This window comes from Pelobates fuscus, chromosome 4 (assembly GCF_036172605.1).
Source record: "Pelobates fuscus isolate aPelFus1 chromosome 4, aPelFus1.pri, whole genome shotgun sequence".
Lineage (NCBI taxonomy): Eukaryota > Metazoa > Chordata > Amphibia > Anura > Pelobatidae > Pelobates > Pelobates fuscus.
The window spans coordinates 166,759,540-166,781,010 of NC_086320.1; the positions used below are offsets into that span (position 1 = coordinate 166,759,540).

The 21,471-nt window shown below is 39.6% G+C and overlaps 1 protein-coding gene across 2 annotated transcripts; it reads right to left on the reverse strand.

Annotated features, from left to right (window-relative positions):
* Nucleotides 1–2,377: 2,377 nt before the first annotated feature.
* Nucleotides 2,378–16,986, reverse strand: SNRNP48 (small nuclear ribonucleoprotein U11/U12 subunit 48). Of its 2 annotated transcripts, none has more exons than XM_063450528.1 (9): nucleotides 16,844–16,986; nucleotides 13,971–14,078; nucleotides 13,808–13,868; nucleotides 9,748–9,828; nucleotides 7,997–8,185; nucleotides 5,187–5,308; nucleotides 4,041–4,147; nucleotides 2,762–2,914; nucleotides 2,378–2,642 (listed from the first exon to the last, which is right to left on the reverse strand). In XM_063450528.1, the coding sequence occupies exons 1-9, from the start codon at nucleotides 16,976–16,978 to the stop codon at nucleotides 2,591–2,593; spliced, it is 1,008 nt and encodes a 335-aa protein (XP_063306598.1). In that variant the 5' UTR covers nucleotides 16,979–16,986; the 3' UTR covers nucleotides 2,378–2,590. The 2 variants fall into 2 exon arrangements, with proteins under 2 accessions (XP_063306598.1, XP_063306599.1); XM_063450529.1 differs by lacking the exon at nucleotides 16,844–16,986 and adding an exon at nucleotides 15,932–16,128.
* Between the last annotated feature and the right edge of the window lie 4,485 nt (nucleotides 16,987–21,471).

Here is a 21,471-nt window from a genome sequence, read left to right on the forward strand (position 1 = left end):
TTCTCACCCTAGTCTTATACTCGAGTCAATAAGTTTTCCCATTTTTTGGGGGTAAAATTAGGGGCCTCGGCTTATATTCGGGTCGGCTTATACTCGAGTATATACGGTACATGTAAATTGTTTATGTAATATCTATACTTCCTGTGTTCATGTATTATGTTTGTTTGTTTTAGTCTCTTTTATACATGTTCTAAGATCGTCTTTTGTCTATTGTGGAAAAAAAAAAATTCTTAAGAAAACAAAGATTATAAATATGTTAGTCTTCAGTTTAGACCAAAAGGAAATTATTTTTAATAACAAAAATCCCCTTAGCATTATCTATGATTTTCTTTACTGTTGCATTATTCAACCATGGGATATTAATATAATTCTTCATATCCAAAATCTTTTGCTCAATCATAAACCACCCTTATGATCTAGACGAATGTGAATGTATAGCATGTAAATGCAACATCGCATATGTTAGACTATAAAACAACGTAGGGAAAATCCATTCCCCCACTAGATTTATTACCATATAGAACCTTTTTTGAAATTCTTGGTTTCTTATTTAACCATATACATTTTTCTACTGCCATTTGAAATTGTATACAAAAAAAGGAACGATGTTGTAGAGGGATTAATCTCAAGTTATAAAGCCATCTAGGCAATATGTAGGATTTAATAATATTGAGTTTGCCTATCCATGATATGGGCAATATGTTCAACTCTTAGTTTTTTTTTTTTTAAAAAGGTCATTAAGTAGATCTTGATAATTCAATTTGAAGGGTCCTTTGTGATTTTAAGCCCTAACGCCAGCACGGCCATTGTCACTCAGGAGACGTCTAACCCCTTCTGCACCAATGAGAGGGAGGGGGGTACTTTAGGGAGCTATAGTGAAGGGGATATCAACTATGTTTTCCTGGTACTTTAAGTACTCTTTAACCCCTTAAGGACCAAACTTCTGGAATAAAAGGGAATCATGACATGTCACACATGTCATGTGTCCTTAAGGGGTTAAGCATCTGGTGTACATTTTGGAATTGAGTGCAGTTCCTTTGGTCATTCTTGGGAATTGTGATCTTTAGTCTCAGCAATGCTCATCTGAAAAACAATATGTTTAGGTGGAGTGAGAGGTGACTGCTTCCAGTTGATCAAAAAACAGATTCTGTAGGAGAGATGGTGTTAATGTAAGATGACGATCGAGAAGTGTAACATCTGAAATACACAAGTCTGTTAAGTAGATTAGACCAACTCCCCCCTGCTGCAAAGATGTTTGGTGAAACACCAGAGGACCAACAATAGTCCAAAAAGGGAGACATGTAAAATGCCACTTGGTCTCATACCATAGGAACCATTGATAATATTAATTATCTTTGGCAAAAGGAAAGATAACAGGCATCTTTGAGGTTGAATTTGACGGCCCAGTCTCCAATCAGCAGTGGTTGATATCTTCCACCTTGCTTACAGGCTAAAAATCTTTCAAGGGACAAAAGGTTTTCCACTGGTCTTATGCTGGGGACCTCTCTTCAGAACCAACAACAGGTTGCTCAGGAAGCAAGGAGTAGAGAAGGGAACTGCCACAATCGTGTCTTTGTCCGCCAATGTGTGGACACCAAAATCTCTTTGTCCTTGGAAAAAGCACGTGTGTGGCAGACATCTGCACTGAGGTTGTTTATAAAAGTCTATAAGATCGCCAATGACCTCTTTAAGAGTTGTAAGTAGGTGCTTACATAGTATGTATAATGTAAAATTACCAAAACACATGGTGAGCAGATGCAGTATTTTACAGTAATTAGAATTATGCAACCAACTTCATTATTGGACCACTGGAGTGACTGACCCATAGATCAATACCAACAGCCACCTAAATAATTGTTTATATATACACACTTTTTCATCAATATACTTGAAATTTTAACAAGATACAACCGATCAGACCAAATGGGTGCAATACTTCTGAATTTTTTTTTGCTAGAGCCTGGCAATGCAAAACCTTCTGTGTGATGCAGCATTTCCGTGTCCAGAGTTATCACGACATTGTCCGACTAGTTTATAATGTCTACCCAAGTATGCACATTCTTGCTTAGGTGTGATTCTTAGTAACTACGTTTGCTCTTCTGATTTTTGTGTAATATTCAAAAAACAAAGATGATATATAGGGGGTGAGAATGATTACCAAACGATGATTGTTAGTTTAACAATAGGTGTCAGATTCTAGAAAGAAATTTGGTGTTGGCAGTATTACCAAGCAATGAATATGACAGCAAGAACTCCCATGCTCAGAACAAAACAAAAATTATTGAATGCATGAGACATTTATAAGAAATGTATAATTCTTTACTTTAATCACAGATGGACACACACATTGAAGAAAAAAAATAAAAACAATTTTACAAGAAGAATTTCTAGAATTACTCTACACCAGAACAGACACTGGTCTGTATTGGCAGATGATGCAGAATCCCCAACATCCCACAAGGAGTATTTTCAAACTACTGTTCTCATAATTAAAAATTAAGTGTTTGAGTAGAGATAGAAAGGGGAAAAAAAAACCTTTAACACATTAACTCATGATTTATAAATATTTTTATTATGAAAAATAAATCCATTAGTCTTCTTTATGCTTTTTTCGTTTATGGCTGTGGTGTCGAGCTTTATCCCTGAAATAATAATAATAAAAAAAAAAAATTAAAAAAAAAAAAGCGACCACAATATTGTAAGAAAGAAAAAGAAATAGAGTATTTAGAGTAAAAAGAGTAATTAAAGTAATAAGGCTTGCCTCTCTCTTTTGTGCTTGGAGTCCTCTTTATCTCGGCTGCGGATTCTACGTGGACTCCTGCTACGTTCTCTATGGCGTCCAGAATGATGCCGCCCCTTGTAACTTTCAGTGGAATGTCTGGAATCAGCAGAGGGAGAACGCTGCACCTCCCTCCTAAAGAAAATCAATTAAAGCATTGCAAGAACATGATTAAACCTGGATATATGAGGAAACATTAAACTGTTGATCCAAAATCAGAAAAAAATCACTAAGTTTTCCATTTACATGAAAAGGGCATGACAAATAAGACTCAAATGTGTCTAAGGTAGGTTGGATAAAAAAAAAAATAATCTAAATATCTGATATATATATATTAATTATTATTATTTTTTTTACATTTAAATTGGATCTCTTTAAAAAAAATGCTTTTGTAGGAAATATCCATATAAAGATAGAATTCTATTTAAGGTTATTCAGTATGAAATAGGTCATAAAGTGGTCATGGTGCTTGGAGTCTATGTCCAGCTTTTCAATATGAAACTGTATATACAGATATATCTTATGTTGCTGTAAAATGTGTAAGTCCACCTCCAGCAGCATCATTAGTATACCATTAGCCAAATCAAAACAAGAGTTCCAAGTCAAGTAATGTCAATTCTGTGTATATTCATTCGTACAAAAGGATCATCCAGTTGCTGAAAGTGCTCAGCTGACACTCTCAGCCCACGAATGAGGATCGACATCCAGCTTCTTCAGAAGCATGATGTGCATTACCCAGCATTAGAAAAGCTTGGTGCCCGGTTGGGACCCAGGTAGGAAGGTAAAACCTTGCAGTTTAACTTTTGTTTTTAAATATTTTAACTAGTTTGGTTAAGAAATATTGATGGTTATGCAAATACATGAATATGTATGCTATATAATGGTATTGTAGTAGTTAAACAAAACAATTTAAGCTGTTCTCCAAATATGTGTTTTAACCTATCTGGAGATTGATGACATTGTAATAATTTCAGTATCATCTATTTATTTCAAATGGTATATAACAAAAATCAATTCTGATTTAATTGTTAAACAAATTAGAAAAATGCATTATGCAAATTTGACATTTTCAACTGGTTGCAAATAATTAAGAACTAGCAAGAATGAGATTTTAAAATGTTTAAAAATCATGATTTAAATCAAGGCTTAGTGACTAGTGTTTTCAAGCAAATCCACTGTGGTTTTAGGACAAGAATACACTTCCTAAAGACAGCATTTTTAAAGTTTGGGAGGTTTTGAATAGATAAGTATTTGTACATGCCTTTTAACGGAGGAAGATGAAATAGAAGAGCTTGCTTCATCATGCGTCTCTCCATGCCAGTGGCTGGTCAATTCTTCCATGTGCACAGAGATGACATCACGGATGATCTGAAAGACAAAGATGATTACTACCACCGCAATCTAAGAATTGGCACAAACCCAATGCTGCATAAAAGAAAATGAATGCCAGCATGGATTTTCCTTTGAATAGAATAATACTTGAGAGTTGGCAGTAAGTGGATATCACCATTAGCTGAGTTTATAATGCAGTAGTATATGAATGTGATCTGACAAAACAACAAAAAAAATGTACATATTCAATCTTCTGATAACAAAAAATCTGCAGTTACCCAAGGTAGAAAGGTACCGACGTTGGACATAAGGAGAAGTACTTTTTTAAAAATCCTTTATTTTTCACGTGGAAGTGGTAACAAACAAGCTTGTAACGTCACGATAGCTATGATAGAAACAATCAACATTTACATGGCTTTTATATACTGCACATTTTTATATTGAACGTTTGTCCAGAAGGTAGTCAAGTTGTGATGGGGTGTATGACATAAGTAAGATAAGGAGATCATGTGGTAGATTATAAGTAGGCTTAATGATGTTGTATGTGCTCATCATGCCACAAGTATATACAATAGCGGAGGTTCTGTAGTAAATCCTATGTCATATGTGCCTGATGCGAGTAAAAAGAAAAGTCAAACTTTGTGCAAGGAGCGAAATAAAAGAAGAACTAATGACTTATGGTATTCTGAAAAGAGAAAATTACCCATTAACCCTGGGCGGCTGGGGGGGGAGGAAGATGGGCTCGTAGTGGCCCTGTCTATTTGTGGCTGCTGGTTTAAATAGCTATGTAGTTGCGGGTACTGTAGGTGCAGTCGGAATGCGAGCTGGATACTGCGCTCAGATTTGAGGAAATAGGTGTGCATGTTGATTTGGACCCATTAAAGCCTAGCTAAAAAGAACAACCTGCTCATCATAACCTGTACAGGAGAAGTACATTTAACCTTTCAGTTACACAGCCTCATTCAAACAAACGACTAGCTCTTTTCAAAACATCATTAGCTCTTTATGACAAGTTGTGCAGCAAAATTATAAGAGTGGGACACTACATTGTCAGCTTCCCTGATTAATAACTTACCTCTGTGTAAGACTTCTTAGTTATATGAACATTCTTAGCTCTATAGGATTGTCTGCGCCTCTTGTAGTCTCTCATTTCTGCCATAATTTCAAGGTGCGATTTAGGACCTTTCTGGTCATCATCTGTAAAGAAGTTATAAATTGTTTAGAAAGGTTTTACCTTGTCTCTCAGACTTAAACTATAAGATGTCTCGATTGTACTGTATCTTTTTTGAAAGCAAGCAATAACTTTGGTCACACTAAGGTTTGTTAACAATTTTCCTTACAGCATGTGTTAATACAACAGGTAATTTATTTTGCAATTCCATCAGTCAGTTTAGCACATTCAATACAAAAAAATAAAAATAAACATAATTTTAGTATTTGGTATTAAAAAGGGCGAAAATGTAAAAGAGAATTCCTAATACTGTGGTCCAAAGAATAATTTTAAAAGGACATTGCATTAAAACTTTATAAAACTTACAAAATAACCACAGAAAACATCAAATGTGCAAACTTAGAGTTAAGCACAGAGTTAAGCACAGGAAAAGTTCTGCCCAGTAGAAAACCGACTACACCTTTAAGAAACTGAGGAAATAAGTGGAAATAAGGCTAATTGCAAAAGAGTTTTGTCTACAGTGTTTTATCTACAGTGCTTACTAAAGCCTACTGCTTGCTCTAAGAAACTTTCACTGCAGCTGGGATTTTGGCATTTAACGGATCCATCCGCAACAAAAGTATTTTACGAAATCAGCCTCCATAAGACTCCAATTGCCATACGGGTCTTGCTGCCTGTGAAGGAGTGGTAGTATATTCCACAGGACATTATATATATATCTCTGACTCTGTGGCTATTTATAGCAATAGTTATGAATACTTGTTTTTTTTTTTTTTAAACATAATAAATTTTGATTATTTTACTACACAATTTATGTTTATTGGTATATTCCTATCTAATAATAATAATATCTCACACCATTGGGGAAGTGTGCATAGACATATAGGCTCTGCGCAAAATTGCTAATATATCTGTATGAGAACCCATTAGAATCTACTATGGGACCGATCTACTAAGTGCTTACACTTTCAATGCACTATTTGTTTTAAGATTTTAGGAATAATGCTTTATGTGTTTAGCAGCTTTTACCATTATTCTTAGTAATATCTGCGCTTTTTTAACTGTATTGGGAACATGCAGCACAGATTAAATGAATTACAATTCAGGCTAGGCTCATTTAAGATAAAAGCAAAAAGTCTTACCTTAAATGGCCTCAAAATGTGTTGAAGGGAAGGTGAGAACACACTTGCAACAGATTCTGAGAGAACCTGGCAAACCCTTAGTTGCTGCTAGGTAAAAAGCCTTTATAAGTCCCGGAAACCAAAATTGAAGCAGGGAGAAAAAAATATATAAAAATAATTTTGGCGCCTGAATTTTGAAATCGCATTGCTCATGTGCAATGCGTGCCGCGATTCCACAGTGGAAAGCATCGCAACCTGTACGTGTGTTCCACCGCCAGGACCTCCCAGCAAGCGCACCATCATCAGCCCGGCACCTGGCACGGTATAGATGGAAGAAAATACAAACAGGGGAGATGCAGACGTCCGGCGTGCTTATCCCTGGCAGATCTCCGAATTTAAAAAAAACAAAAAAACAGCAGAGCCTCCCGAGCCTCAGCCCTCTCACCTTACTCCTGGGGAAAAACCCGACACCCTCATCTGCCCAAGGCAGGCAAAGAACTGGAGATATCTTAGATAAGAGGCACTTTATAGTGACAAGGTTAATTGGGGGAGGTTCTTGAAAGTTTTGGGGATTGCCTGCCTGTTTTTTTTCCCCTCCAGATTAGAAATTCCTGTTGTAAAGCACTGCCTCTAATCTGAAGGGGAAAGTGATAAAAAAAAAAATAAAAATAAAAAATGCACAAGCTTTTCCGTAGGTTATGGGGAAGAATTCCTGAAACTGAGGTAGGCAAGTCTTGATATGGTGGCTGTCTTTACTAGCATTCACACAGCACTGTGGCCAGCAAAATCTAGTCGCCTCACAAGAGCTATGTGAATGCTTTTCTACGGAAATCCCTTTAAAGTAACAGCCAATCAGAACTTAATGGTAAAATAAGGTATACCTTGGTTAACACAGATCAGTGGTTGTGCATTTTCTCACCAAAACCTGGACTTTGCCTCTTATTTATTTATTTATAAAATATTTTATTTATAAAAATATATTTTACCAGGAAAAATACATTGAGATTTCTCTTGTTTTCATGTATGTCCTGGGTATACATGCGTGGACAAATAGACATTAAGGTTTAATAAATTTATACGCGAAGAGGAATTATAAAATCGCTCCCTTAGTCAGCTGTAAGTGTTAAGGACACAATGTACATGAGTCAGCTTACTTGTGTATGTGCCTTGCATGTATGTGCATAGTTGCTTCGAGATTGAAAAGATGCTTACAGCAGGTTAACAGATAGTGCTTTGACATGGGTAAACCTGTTCATGCTCACCTTTCAATGTTCTGGCGTTAAAATAGCATTGTCAAGTCCTAAAAAAACTACTACAACAGTGGCTTTTCATCAATGTACAAAAGCAGATAGACTATAAAGAATTGTCTATTTGGTAATATACCCCAATTAAGAAAAGCACATCAGAACATCTTTTCTAATTCTGAGGATTTTTTATCAAGATGTGGTATCAACCTAACAATAAAATCATTGGCTGGCATTCAATTTTTTTTTTATTTTTAATATCGTCACTTTCCTCATACGTGTCTACAATCAAATTTCATAGCATGCAGCAAGAGAAAAGAAGTTGGCTTTCATATTTCCAGATGCTTACCTTGGTTTATCTTAGCAGCCAAATCCTCAAATAAATCGGATTGGTTCTGATCCAGGTTAGATAAAGAGCGCATATTCTTTGTCTCCAGAAGGACATGGTCATAGATGGCAAGGCGGTCAGCAGGTGTCAGGTCACAGATAGCATGCTTGTGATTGTGAGGAACCTCAACAGAAGAAGAGGAGTATGCACCTTTAGAATGGAGAAGGAGGCATCATTATGTTATGTCCCATGAAATAGCTCAACTCATCACATAGGGGGATTATCGCAAATGTTGCTCATAGTTTCCCTGATTGTCAGTTTGCAGTATATATTAGCTATTAAAAAAAGTCTGATAACTAGCACTTGTGAGTTTTTAAAGTAACATGAAGCAAATAAGAGACAAAAAGTCAGTATACAAAATGCACAAATGTGAATTATTCACAAAAACAAAATGTGGTGTGATGGAAAGAGTTAAAACTAATGAGAATATACCACAGGGAGAAAATCACAGACACTTCACAAGATAGTTGCTAAATGGAACAAGAAGTGACACCTTTGACAAGTCCCCCCCAAAAAAATTGTATGTTGTGAGCGGTTTTGAACACATAATCTGATGTAATAGGAAACACAAACTAGTTCCCTGCCAAATTGGGAAAATTTGACATTCACCCTATTTTCTACATACAAGTAGGTTTAGGACTCAAATGATCACTTCAACCAACAAAGTCAGTTCACAACTACTCAACATGGTGATGTACCCATTGCGAGGGAGCTATTACACCTGATGACTGCTTTGTATCTTCATAAAGTCAACCAAGGGAAATTATGACATTTTTAGGAACTGGCGCATGGAGTTGTTGAAACACTATTTCCGGAGATTGTTTGCTTGTAGGTTGGGTGTCCCTATCCCCACTACTAAACAACAAGAGTGAATTCATGATCAACCCCCCCCAAAAAAAAATCAAAAAAAAAATCAATCATAGATCAGACAGGTGGGCACTTTTGGGCAACTGCTTACAGGCAGACATGAAACTGTGTGTCATACCATAAGCTACAGAGGCATTTGTGGACATTTTCCTGGCTTCTAAAAGCTACACACAAGATGTCATACTTCCTGTCCTAGGATTAAACCATAATGTTTTAATTGTATTTCATTCTATGATGAATAAAAAAAATATGCATTTAAAACAAAACAAATAGTCTGGTCAAATATTTTCGGTTACTTCTCGTCTTGTAAAACAAATGCAATCTTTATGTACCAAAAAAAAAAAAAAAAAAAAACAACCACTTGTCTTTCCAAAAGGATATTTTTTAAAAAGGATACTGAATATACACAGTGGTTCACATCTGTACATTGTCATGACTTTAAATCCGCTTTATACTCACCCCTGTTACAGAAAGAGAAACCAAAAAAATAACCATTTTGGAGTAAAATATATAAGTGCAATGAGTAATAGAATGAGAAAAAGAAAAAAAAAAAAAAACACAACATACATACAGATTGATTAACATAATGCTCTTAAAACTAAACAAAAACCAACACATTGCTTCCTGTGATGTCCCCGCTACCCATGATACGAGTATACACAGCTAATTTCTTTTCCCTGGGCAAAGTAAACGTACTCTAATAACCCAAAGGGCTGGGAAACTGACCATCACAACCACTTAAGTTTGTATTCTTGGGAGATGGTAATCTATTCCCATGATGTAAAATAATCCATTACTCATGCCCACACATAGTCTTGAAATATACACTTTTCAGTCTTACTTACTTTCCTCATATGATCCATCAGCCCTGCTACTAGAAGCATTGTCCCTTGTGTCCTTGATTATCTCAGACTGTTGGACTTTATCTAATGGGGTGAGAAGCAAAATGTTATTAGTTAGCATATGTTCCCCTGCATTTCAATATGAGCTTAATAAAGAACATTTGTACACATTATTTCAGTAATCCTTTGCTAGCATTGTCTCACAGGTTTTTTTCCTTTTATTAGTGGAATCAGATATAGCATAAATATAAATAACGCATTATCATAGATTCAGTTTTTTTTTTATTTTTTTAATTAAGTAACAATATAGCAAGGCACAAATTGGCTATAAAAGTGGCTATTCGTACAATGTTTTTGAACCTCCATGACACACTGATACAAATAACCAAACTGTACAGATTCTTCAAGACAGCTATTTTGAAATAAAGTTTTATATTCTCAACCCTGAATGTCATTACACACTCTACCTGCTCAGGAAACCCACATAAGGTACCTATATCATAAAATAGAATAAGGTGCCAGAAGCAAACCTATCTGAAGTCAATGTAAGCTCACAAGCAGGCCCCCTCTACCTGTTGTATTTGTCTGTTCTTATTGTATTGTCTTTTTCCCCCAATTGTACAGTGCTGCGGAATATGTTGGCCCTTTATAAAAAACAGTAATAATAACGTAAAAAGAGCTATTCAATTAAAAGAGGAGTTTATGTCATATCTAATAGAATTAAGCCCTTGGTGGGATTATCAGTGCTTACTTGGCTTTTTATCAGTGTAAAACGGAATATACAATCATTGTTATTTATAAAAGGGCAAAGTTCTGAATGTGAAGTCAACATGCACATTAATTATATTTTCATGTAAATTGCTCCACAATTGCAGTTTATAACCAAGCCCCAAAGCAATTTTCCTTCCCCCCACGCTTTGCATGGAGACAATTATTACTGGCATTTATATATCACCAACTGATTACTTTTATAAATGTAAAATGAAAGGAGTATGTATTAAATATTAAGGGGGCACTGCAGTGTCAGGAACACAAAGGTGTATTCCTGACCCAATAGTTCTAAAACCACTGTTTAGATAGTCGACCCCCTTAGCTCCTAAGAGAAAGGTGATTTACTTTTCCAGGGCTCTTTGCGTCTGGCCCCACACCTGGTCCACCTCCTTGCCGCATATCATCAAAATTAACAATCTAAGCCAATCACAATACTTTCCCATCGGGAAGAATTGGATTGCCTGAGAACGTCAATTCTGATGATAGCCAAGGAGGCAGGTCAGAGGCGGAGCAGGACGCCACCCTGGCCAATTAACATCTCCTCAAAGAGATGCATGGAGTGTGGAGACGCTGAACGTCAGCACTGCCCCAGGAAGCACCTCTAGTGGCTGTCTGAGAAGAGGCAGTGTTTACAATAAAAAACCTGCAAGGGGGGGGGGCGGGCTGCAAATCACTTGGGCTCCCGGGGAAAAACCAAAAATTAGGGTATTTACCCACCCTACCCGACGTGTACCAACCCGGGGGTCCATGGCACGAAGCTCTGGAGTGTCCCGGTGCAGCTGGAGTGCTCGACGATGGGTGGCTCTGGGTCCTGGTATGAGACTCTGGAGCTCGGGGATGGAGGCCTACCCGGGCGGGGAGTGGGGCGGACGGCCGCTGCCTCGCTCTCCATCCCGACCATAGCGATATCCGACAGGCGCTTTCCTGGTCCCGTTTCCCCTCCCTGTGGGCCGTGGGGGTCATCCCGTTCCCCATCAGGCGGGCTACTGCCTTGCACAACTTACCTGGGCGGCCCGAAGAGAAAAGGCTCCCACGCGGTCTCAACAAAATGGCCGGCGCCCGCGCTGCAACACCGCCAGCCGAGACAGCAATCCCTCTGAGACAGGCAGATATGGCAATGCGGCACTACACAGCCCGAACTACCACCACGGGAAGTCCGCGGGGAACATGCCCGATGACAGGCGGAAACCACTACAGCCTACATCTACTTCACCTGCCCATGTCAAAGCGGTAACCTCCGACAAGGCACGCTGGGACACCCCCGACCGCGCACGCCTCACCACTGGACAACATCCTCATCCACTGACCACACAGGGCTACAACCCACGTCTGAAAACCGAGGTCTGCGAAGATAGGCATCTAGACTCACACAGTAACCGCAAAGTTATGATAGGAGCTCGGGTAACCTGCATGGACTCTCCCCACGCCTAGCATTATTCCCATTGCCTTTTACGTTGAGCACGGTTCGAGCTGGCGGTGACCCCAGCCATTCACACTAAGGAGCACCCCATACAGCATACCATGTATAGCCACACCAGATACCATTGTAACTGCAATTATTGTTTATTAGGCATACCCTCTGTTTAGTATCTTATAGACAGTCAATTTTTGTTTAAGCTTTATACCTGGTAAGGGAGATAGTGGAATATGTGGTGCTCAGCCTGGTGGCACATTACTTTAATGGCTTTAAAAGATATGCATTGAACTACCAGCAAACTACTAAACTTGCTTAGACAGGAAGGGACCAAACCCTGCTTAATAACTAATCGTATTGCCTAAACATGATTACCTTCTACATAACAAGATCATAGAAATTAAAGCAGAATAAAAATAAGCCACTTAAGCTACTGTTACTACTCACTTAAGCTGTTTCTTATGACAGATGTAGATATAGCATGTACCTAGCTTGTTACTAGAGAGATTTAAAAAGCATGTTTATAATCCTGATATACCTACTTTAAAAAAAAAAAAATGGTGTATCTTAAACTCACTGCTTTATTGCAAAAAAAAAAAAAATTACAAACAAAAAACCTGCAGGGACATGCTATACTCACCAGAACAACTAGATTACCGTATATACTCGAGTATAAGCCGAGTTTTTCAGCACATTTTTTGTGCTGAAAAACCCCAACTCGGCTTATACTCGAGTCAATAGTCTGTATTATGGCAATTTGCATTGCCATAATACAGACTGGGCGCTGTGGGGGCTGTCAGAGATGTTACTTACCTCTCCTGCAGCTCCTGTCAGCTCTCTCCTCCTCCGCGCCGGTCCTTTCAGCACCTCGGTTAGCTCCCATTGTAAGTCTCGCGAGAGCCGCGGCTCTCGCGAGACTTACAGTGTGAGCTGATAGAAGAGCTGCACGGACCGGCGCAGAGGAGGAGGGAGCTGACAGGAGCTGCAGGAGAGGTAAGTAACATCTCTGACAGCCCCCACAGCCCCCCCACTGAACTACCAATCCCACGGACCACCAGGGAAGGAGCCCCCCTCCCTGGCCAGCTTGCAAGCAGGGGGGGGGGACAAAAAAAATTATAATAGTAATATAAATAAATTAATTAATAATACAATAATAAAAAAATAATAATATAACAAAAAACATTAAAAGGCCTGCATCACACACACTCTCTGCACCCGCACACACACACACGCGCGCGCACACACACACACACTGCACACACACACACACACTGCATTCTCATACGCACACACTGCATTCTCATACGCACACACTGCATTCTCATACGCACACACTGCATTCTCATACGCACACACTGCATTCTCATACGCACACACTGCATTCTCATACGCACACACTGCATTCTCATACGCACACACTGCATTCTCATACGCACACACTGCATTCTCATACGCACACACTGCATTCTCATACGCACACACTGCATTCTCATACGCACACACTGCATTTATTATATACACACACTGTAAATAAATATTAAATTAATATAATTTTTTTTAGGATCTAATTTTATTTAGAAATTTACCAGTAGCTGCTGCATTTCCCACCCTAGTCTTATACTCGAGTCAATAAGTTTTCCCAGTTTTTGGGGGTAAAATTAGGGGCCTCGGCTTATACTCGAGTATATACGGTAAGTTGTAGTTCCGGTGACTATAGTGTCCCTTTAATCTTTTTGTAAAATTATTCCAATTAATAACTACTAAGGATATTATTATTTTCTTCATTGGAAAGAAATAATTACGGACATAAAAAACTGAAACTAGTTTCTAGCATGTCTCAACAGGTAAACAGCAATATGTGTTTCTTAATATACATACCAATAACAACTGAAGGTACATTTGATTTTTCATAGAAAAAGCACGTGTCCATTACGTCTGTCTAGATGGGTAGGAATAAAAAAATAAAATAAAATTAAGCCTTAATACGAAGTTAAAGAATGCAAATAATAATTAGAGATATGGAAATCCTCCAAGTACTTACCTCCTCCTTACTATAACCAAGCTTTCGCAGCCTACACTTAGTAACATGCCTATCCAGTGATGATCTAGGCATTCGGTGATTATCATCATATGGACATATTGCAGAATTCTAAAAGGGAGAAAAAAAGAAACCTCAAGTAACCGAACATTCCTATGTAGCTTTACAGCTGGCTCAAAAATTGACACAATGATTATATAGTTAAAAAAAAAAAAAAAAAAAAAAAAGTTTTTAAATTTTGAAGGCAAGCGTCATTTGTTTTTGCCACTGATCCAAAAGAAGGCAAAAACCCAGTCTCTGGAGCACTTCAAATTTTTCAGCAAACTAGGAAAATGTCCTCCTTGACACCCAGAATGGCAGTCATATCTCCTGGATGAAAAAGCTATTACCCCACTAATTAAAATGTATATCCCTGTATATTATATTTTGCAAGTATTTATCAAATTACTGTTGACACATCGTTATAGATTCTGATTAAACCACCTCTAGCATAGCATTACACATCTTTATTGTTCTAAAATAAAAAAAAATTAATAAAACACACACCTTTCCTTTGCCTTAGACTAATTATCCATTCTTCAAGTCTAAATTTCTGACCTTGTGTCATATGCATAGTCCTGTTTATGACTAGATATCCAGACAATGGTTTGTATTAGCACCAAATATATTTGTATAATGCCATCATATCCCCTCCGAGGAGAGGTTTTTCCAAACTAAAGAGATTCATAACTAAAATGCACCATTCCTTTTATCAATTTTGTAGCCGGCCTCTGCACACTTTCTAGTGTCATAATATCCTTCTTTATAACAGGGGCCCATAATTTCACAGCACATTCAATGTGTGGTCTTACCAGTTACTTATAAAGAGGCAAAATTATCATTTTCATTTCTAGAATTATTACCCATATCTATACATGACAATACCTTATTGGCCTTTGCAACTGCCGAGTGACAACATATTGTTGCCTAGTTTGTTGTTTTTAACAATTTCCAAATCATTTTCATGTGTTATCTCTAATTCACCACCATTTAGGGTGTAAGTTGCTTGTGCATTACTTACCCCGAAGTGCATAACTTTGCATTTTCAACATTAAATGTAATTTGCCATTTGAATGCCCAGTCCCCCAATCTAAATCCCTCGGCAGCAAACCAATATTCTGCTCACATTGTATTAATTTACAGAGTTTTGTGTCATCTGCAAACACAAACATGGATTTTAATGCCTAGCTATGGAGTAAGGGTTAGATTCGGGTCATTTTACCTCCCTCTCCTGTTTTGCCACTTTTCAGAAATCCAAAGGACTTCGGCACCTACGGAATTCGGGCACTTCAGAAATTCGGTTCGCATCAGGACTTTGGCAGTTTGGTTTGGCAATTTAGAAATTCTGAATTTAAATTTGGACCGAAACGAATTGCACATGTCTAATTTTTTGTAGAATTCAATTAAAGGGACACTATAGTCAACAGGACAACTGCAGCTTATTGTACACAGTGCGCTGCTCAGACGTTCAGCGTTTCCATGAACTCTATGAGCCAGGCTGGCGTTTGTCCCCATTTCCTTCACGATCTTTCCTATAGAAAAGCATTGGATTGGCTAAGATCATCAATTCTGATGTCAGCCAAAGAGGCGGACTGGTGGCAGGGCCAGCGCTGGCGGACGCACAAAGCGCTGGAAATAAGGTAAGTTTTAACCCTTTCTAAGAGGGCTAATGGTGGTTTTAACACTAAAGGGTCAAGAATACATGTTTGAGTTCCTGATCCTATAGTGTTCCTTTAAGTTAGTTTGGCATGACATGTGTTTCATAAAACCATGCTGATTATTGAGATATATACATCTCTCTCACTGGAGAAATGATAGCTATGTAAAACTTCACATTAAAAAAAAAAAAGAAGAATCTTTGATGGTTTTAAAGTCCTTACACAGTGTCAAATTATAATAACGTGTTTAAAAGAAGACAAATTTACCCGTGGAATTTAATTAACACCTGCTCCATCCTAGCACCAAGTTTCAGTTTCCTGGGTAAAATTTCAAGTACCCATGATGCATTGCCAGAAACAGGCACTGCTGAGCTCCTTTACCCAGGATGCATTGCCAGAAACAGGCACTGCTGAGCTCCTTTACCCAGGATGCATTGCCAGAAACAGGCACTGCTGAGCTCCTTTACCCAGGATGCTTTGCCAGAAACAGGCACTGCTGAGCTCCTTTACCCAGGATGCTTTGCCAGAAACAGGCACTGCTGAGCTCCGTTACCCAGGATGCTTTGCCAGAAACAGGCACTGCTGAGCTCCTTTACCCAGGATGCTTTGCCAGAAACAGGCACTGCTGAGCTCCTTTACCCAGGATGCTTTGCCAGAAACAGGCACTGCTGAGCTCCTTTACCCAGGATGCTTTGCCAGAAACAGGCACTGCTGAGCTCGGTTACCCAGAATGCTTTGCCAGAAACAGGCACTGCTGAGCTCGGTTACCCAGAATGCTTTGCCAGAAACAGGCACTGCTGAGCTCCTTTACCAAGGATGCATTGCCAGAAACAGGCACTGCTGAGCTCCTTTACCCAGGATGCTTTGCCAGAAACAGGCACTGCTGAGCTCCTTTACCCAGGATGCTTTGCCAGAAACAGGCACTGCTGAGCTCCTTTACCCAGGATGCTTTGCCAGAAACAGGCACTGCTGAGCTCCTTTACCCAGGATGCTTTGCCAGAAACAGGCACTGCTGAGCTCCTTTACCCAGGATGCTTTGCCAGAAACAGGCACTGCTGAGCTCCTTTACCCAGGATGCTTTGCCGGTAACTTCTGGCTCCCACAGCCGTGGTTGAAGTTTTCCCATGATGCTTTGCCAGCACTAGCTAACCGTGGCAGCCGGTTGGTTTCTGAGCTCACCTCTCCCTCCGCGGAGAAATCCTCGGCCCACTCCAGCTCGTGCAGTAGGTCGGACAGCTGGCGCTGGCACCGCTCGGTGTAATCCTGTAACTCCCGCAGTAGCCCGCAGCGGGCAGCGACCTCCGGGTCCTCCATCACACGGCGTGTGGGCGTGGCTATCAGCTTCCGGGTGGCTTGGGAAGTGCGGGCATGGCTCCGCCCCCACTGGGAGGGGCTGGCAGGGCCTGTGTGCAGTGTGTCCTAGTAGCTCCGCCCCCTGTGGGAGGGGCTGGCAGTTCCTGTGTGCGGTGTCCTAGTAGCTCCGCCCCTGTGGGAGGGGCTGGCAGTTCCTGTGTGCAGTGTCCTAGTAGCTACGCCCCCTGTGGGAGGGACTTGTAGTTCCTGTGGGCAGTGTCCTAGTAGCTCCGCCCACTTGTTTCGCCGAAACGCGCGTCGAGCATTTCTCTTTTCTAAGCGGATGATTTTAACATAGGGCTATTCTGGTTTTTCGTTTGACTCACTTTCCTACCGTATGGAGGGATGAGGAGAGATACGGAGGGATAAGATTTAACTTATTACTAGGGACTCCTTCCCCCAAATCTCCTATAGTATTACAGTGTATTGCTAGATCTGGGCTGCTGTTTTATCTTCTATGTCACATACCTATTTTGCCATTAACCCATTTGGTACACCTATTTATCTAACTACAGATTATATTTATATTTACTTTGTACCTAAGGGATTTCTATTCTGCATAAGTGACTTTATCTTTTGATCCAAAAGATCTGACTGAAGCTTGGAAGATACTCCACCTCCCGTATTACTGGATTGCTACAATATTCTCATGTGTTACTATAGAGTTGTTACAATTTATACCTGTAGTTTGCCACTGTAATGTTATGTGCATGCAGTGTGTACCACTGTCATTTAATGATTCTGACCAATATTTCATGTAGACAGTTATTAATATTTTGGGTGATAGAATTTGGTTGCTAAACTTTTCAATAGTCTATAACACATGCCTACTCTGCCCCCCCCCCCCCCCCCCCCCACTCTCCTTTTCCCCTCCCCAGTCGTAAATACCTTCATATGACTGTTCCATCCCTATTCCTCAGGCCTTACTTCACAATCAACTCAGTGAAGACTGCATTTACCATCCTGCAGAAACACCCATCACTCTCAGGTACTGACTGAAGCTTGGAAGATACTCCACCCCCCTATTACTGGATTGCTACAATATTCTCATATGTTACTATAGAGTTGTTACAATTTATACCTGTAGTTTGCCACTGTAATGTTATGTGCATGCAGTGTGTACCACTGTCATTTAATGATTCTGACCAATATTTCATGTAGACAGTTATTCATATTTTGGGTGATAGAATTTGGTTGCTAGCATGCTCCTCCAGCTGTTTGAGATTCTCACCCAATTACCTCTTCATTCCCCTAACATCTTACCAATAGCTTCTCTCTGTTAACTCTTTCAGCCATCACCTCCAAACTTCCCCTGCTACCTCTTGTCTCAAATCCCCATGGTTTCCTTTAGATTGTAAGCTCACGGGCCATCTAGCCAAGCACTTTGTATAAAAGAGCTCCAATGGCTAGATATCAGCTTACGGGCAGGGCTCTCTTACCTCTTGTATTTGTATATTGTACGTTTCTCCACTAATTGTACAGCGCCGCGGAATCTGTGTGCGCTTTATAAATAGCAATAATAATAAATAAATAATCCCAAGTATCTAGGAATCATTTCTATTATATATTTTTTCATCTTACAAACAGCTGCTCGTTATCAGTTTGCTATATTTTGTTACAACTTGAAACATTTACTATCCCTTATCCCTTTGATCATAGATTATCACTGTTTACAATTATATTAGGCAATTTTGCCGCATAATACTTACAGTAATCTTCCTGATCATTTATTCTGGATGAGTCAGTATAAAATTCCATATGGTCCTATTTTATTTATGTTTGTTTAGTATTTTTTGAGTCTCCCCCATGAGGGATTAATAAAGAGTTTTTTTGTTTCATGCTCTCTGCGACTCACCTTGATACTTATCATATAATTGCAGAGCAGCCTTTTCCTATAAGGATACCCATTAGTACCCTTTTTTTCTTTTATATTTCTAGGGGTTATTCCCCATTGTATCCTTCAACCATCACAACTCTGGCGGATGGACTTGTTCCATTTCTAGCCAGTGTTGATCCCTTTATTTACATAATTTGCTTGGGATAAAGGTTAACTTGCAAAATTCCATTATAGTTGGTAAACCTATAACATACAATATTGCAATGCTATAATTTCTCTAATTCTTCTTCCACTACAGCACAAACTGACTCACTGATGAGTATTGATGAAGGTCTGGAAAACCAATTGAGAGCAGCTGGGCATGTGTAAAAGGTTGGTAGTTTTTCTAATCATCGTTGGGGTCGTGTTTAGTCCTAGAACTAACAGCTCTCCCTTACAAGCATTCTGAGGGTGAGAACAGGATATTGTCGGGTCGGTGATGGTGATACCGGAGAAACTGACGGAAGCCGAGCACAGAGAGATGGACACAGGTTTCTTCAGGAAGGAAGAGATTCTTTATTCGATTCACCGACCGGGACTCAGAGGGAGTAATGTCACCAAAATACAACAAGATCTGAGCCCCGAACATACAGTGTAGGTCCCTTATATAGGCATATAACTCCACCCATAATAAGCTCCACCCACACATACTCTTACCCAATCAACCGAACAAAGACTAACTTCCTGTTCGACCACATGGCTTGTCCAGCACAATGGAGGAGGGGAATACTATATCCTGTATTCTTGCACATGCTCCGTACACTATTGATTGTATCTTTGCCACGTGCAACCAACCGACCGATACATCAGTATATGCACGTACACATACCACGTGGCAATCTCGGCCTACTAAATTTATTTTTACCGAGATTCCACCACAATGGCACAGGGGCTTTAATAAAGTAAAATAAACCAAAACAAAGGTATCCGAAGAAGGGTCAGACAGAAATCAGAGTCAGACGGTCCAGAGGTCAGGGCAGGTGACAACCAGCAAAGATAGGAAACGCAGAGAGGCAAACAACAAAATAACCAAGCTCTGATTGCTCTACTTAGTAAGGAGTGGCTGACTTACATAACCTGGTCTCACCTGTAGGAGGGATGACCTGAGGTTAATATGACTGGCTGTGAGACTTCTCTTCTACATCATTGTCCTGGCTCCACCACCAGGCTCGCTGACCAGTCTCCTCATGCGATGACCACCATCTTGGAATACAGGCACGGCCATAACTAGTTCACCTGCTGCAAATGAGGATTAGAAGATGCAGACTGGGATTCAGCAGCCACAGGCACTATGACTGCTGCTGGCACACCTCCCGGGCATTGTCGGCAAATGTGGCCATTTACCTGTAGGCTCATAGGCTAGCCTTACACATATTTATTCATACACAGGGACACAAATCAGCACATCTATATACGTAAGGACGGTTGCCAAACACACAATCCCATGCATATGTATTTTTATACAGATGACGAAAAACAAACACACAAACACTTGGGTATCTATTCACTAAGCAGTGAATTGTAGTAAAAACAAAATTAGAAAATTTAGACTAAAATCAGTATTTAAAAAATAAATAAAAGTCGTGCTTTGTTAAAGGACCACTATAGTGCCAGGAAAACAAACTCGTTTTCCTGGCACTATAGTATTAATAGGTCCCCCCCCACCCCCACCCTCATGGCCCCCCTCCCGCTGAGCTGAAGGGGAAGGAAGGGCTTAAAATCTTACCTTTCTCCAGCGCTAGGCTCCCTCGGCGCTGGGGACTCTCCTCCTCCTTCGGACGTCATCGGCTGAATGCACATGCGCGGCCAGTCAGTCCATTGGAAAGCATTCTCAATGCTTTCCTATGGACGCTGGCGTCTTCTCACTGTGAAAATCACAGTGAGAAGCGCGGAAGCGCCTCTAGCGGCTGTCAATGAGACAGCCACTAAAGGCTGGATTAACCCTAATGTAAACATAGCAGTGTCTCTGAAACTGCTATGTTTACAGCAGGCAGGGTTAACCCTAGAATGACCTGGCACCCAGACCACTTCATTGAGCTGAAGTGGTCTGGGTGCCTATAGTGGTCCTTTAAGGGTTTATTTAGCCAAAATGTTAAGTGAATTTAGTTATCGCTGCTAGAAGGTAACACTTCTTACAGATTGAACATTTTTGGAGGGCTTTTTTGCCATTTATGATATTTTTGTACAAGCAATCTGACTATATTTATATATTATTCTTGAATTATACATACTTGAGAATTAACTTATTTTGATCTTCTTTATGAATTGTGTAACTGGCATGTTTTTTTTTTTTTATATGTAATAAAGATTTAAAATTTTTGCATTTTGGATTTTGTACACTGCAGTGGTAAAATTAACATTACTTTTTGCCAAAATCTAGTCATTAGCTGGTTAGGTTTTGTATAGGTCTGCATTATCTAGTTTACATATGAAGAATACAATATATATATATATATATATATATATATATATATATATATGCCAGAAGCTCAAGGAAGCAGGCTGAAGGGTCAGTGTTAGGACCCGCTTAGGGGGGTCTGCCTTGACGTTGGCAGGCGGGCATTCCCTCCAATGGCCA

Excerpts from the sequence above, each read along its gene's own strand:
- SNRNP48 (XM_063450528.1), bottom strand. The coding sequence starts at position 16,978 with ATGGAGGACCCGGAGGTCGCTGCCCGCTGCGGGCTACTGCGGGAGTTA. Across the intron at positions 13,869-13,970 it reads TTGGTTATAGTAAGGAGGAG|ACAGACGTAATGGACACGTG; the intron begins GTAAGTACTTGG and ends CTACCCATCTAG. Across the intron at positions 9,829-13,807 it reads TGTACCTTCAGTTGTTATTG|ATAAAGTCCAACAGTCTGAG; the intron begins GTATGTATATTA and ends TCACCCCATTAG.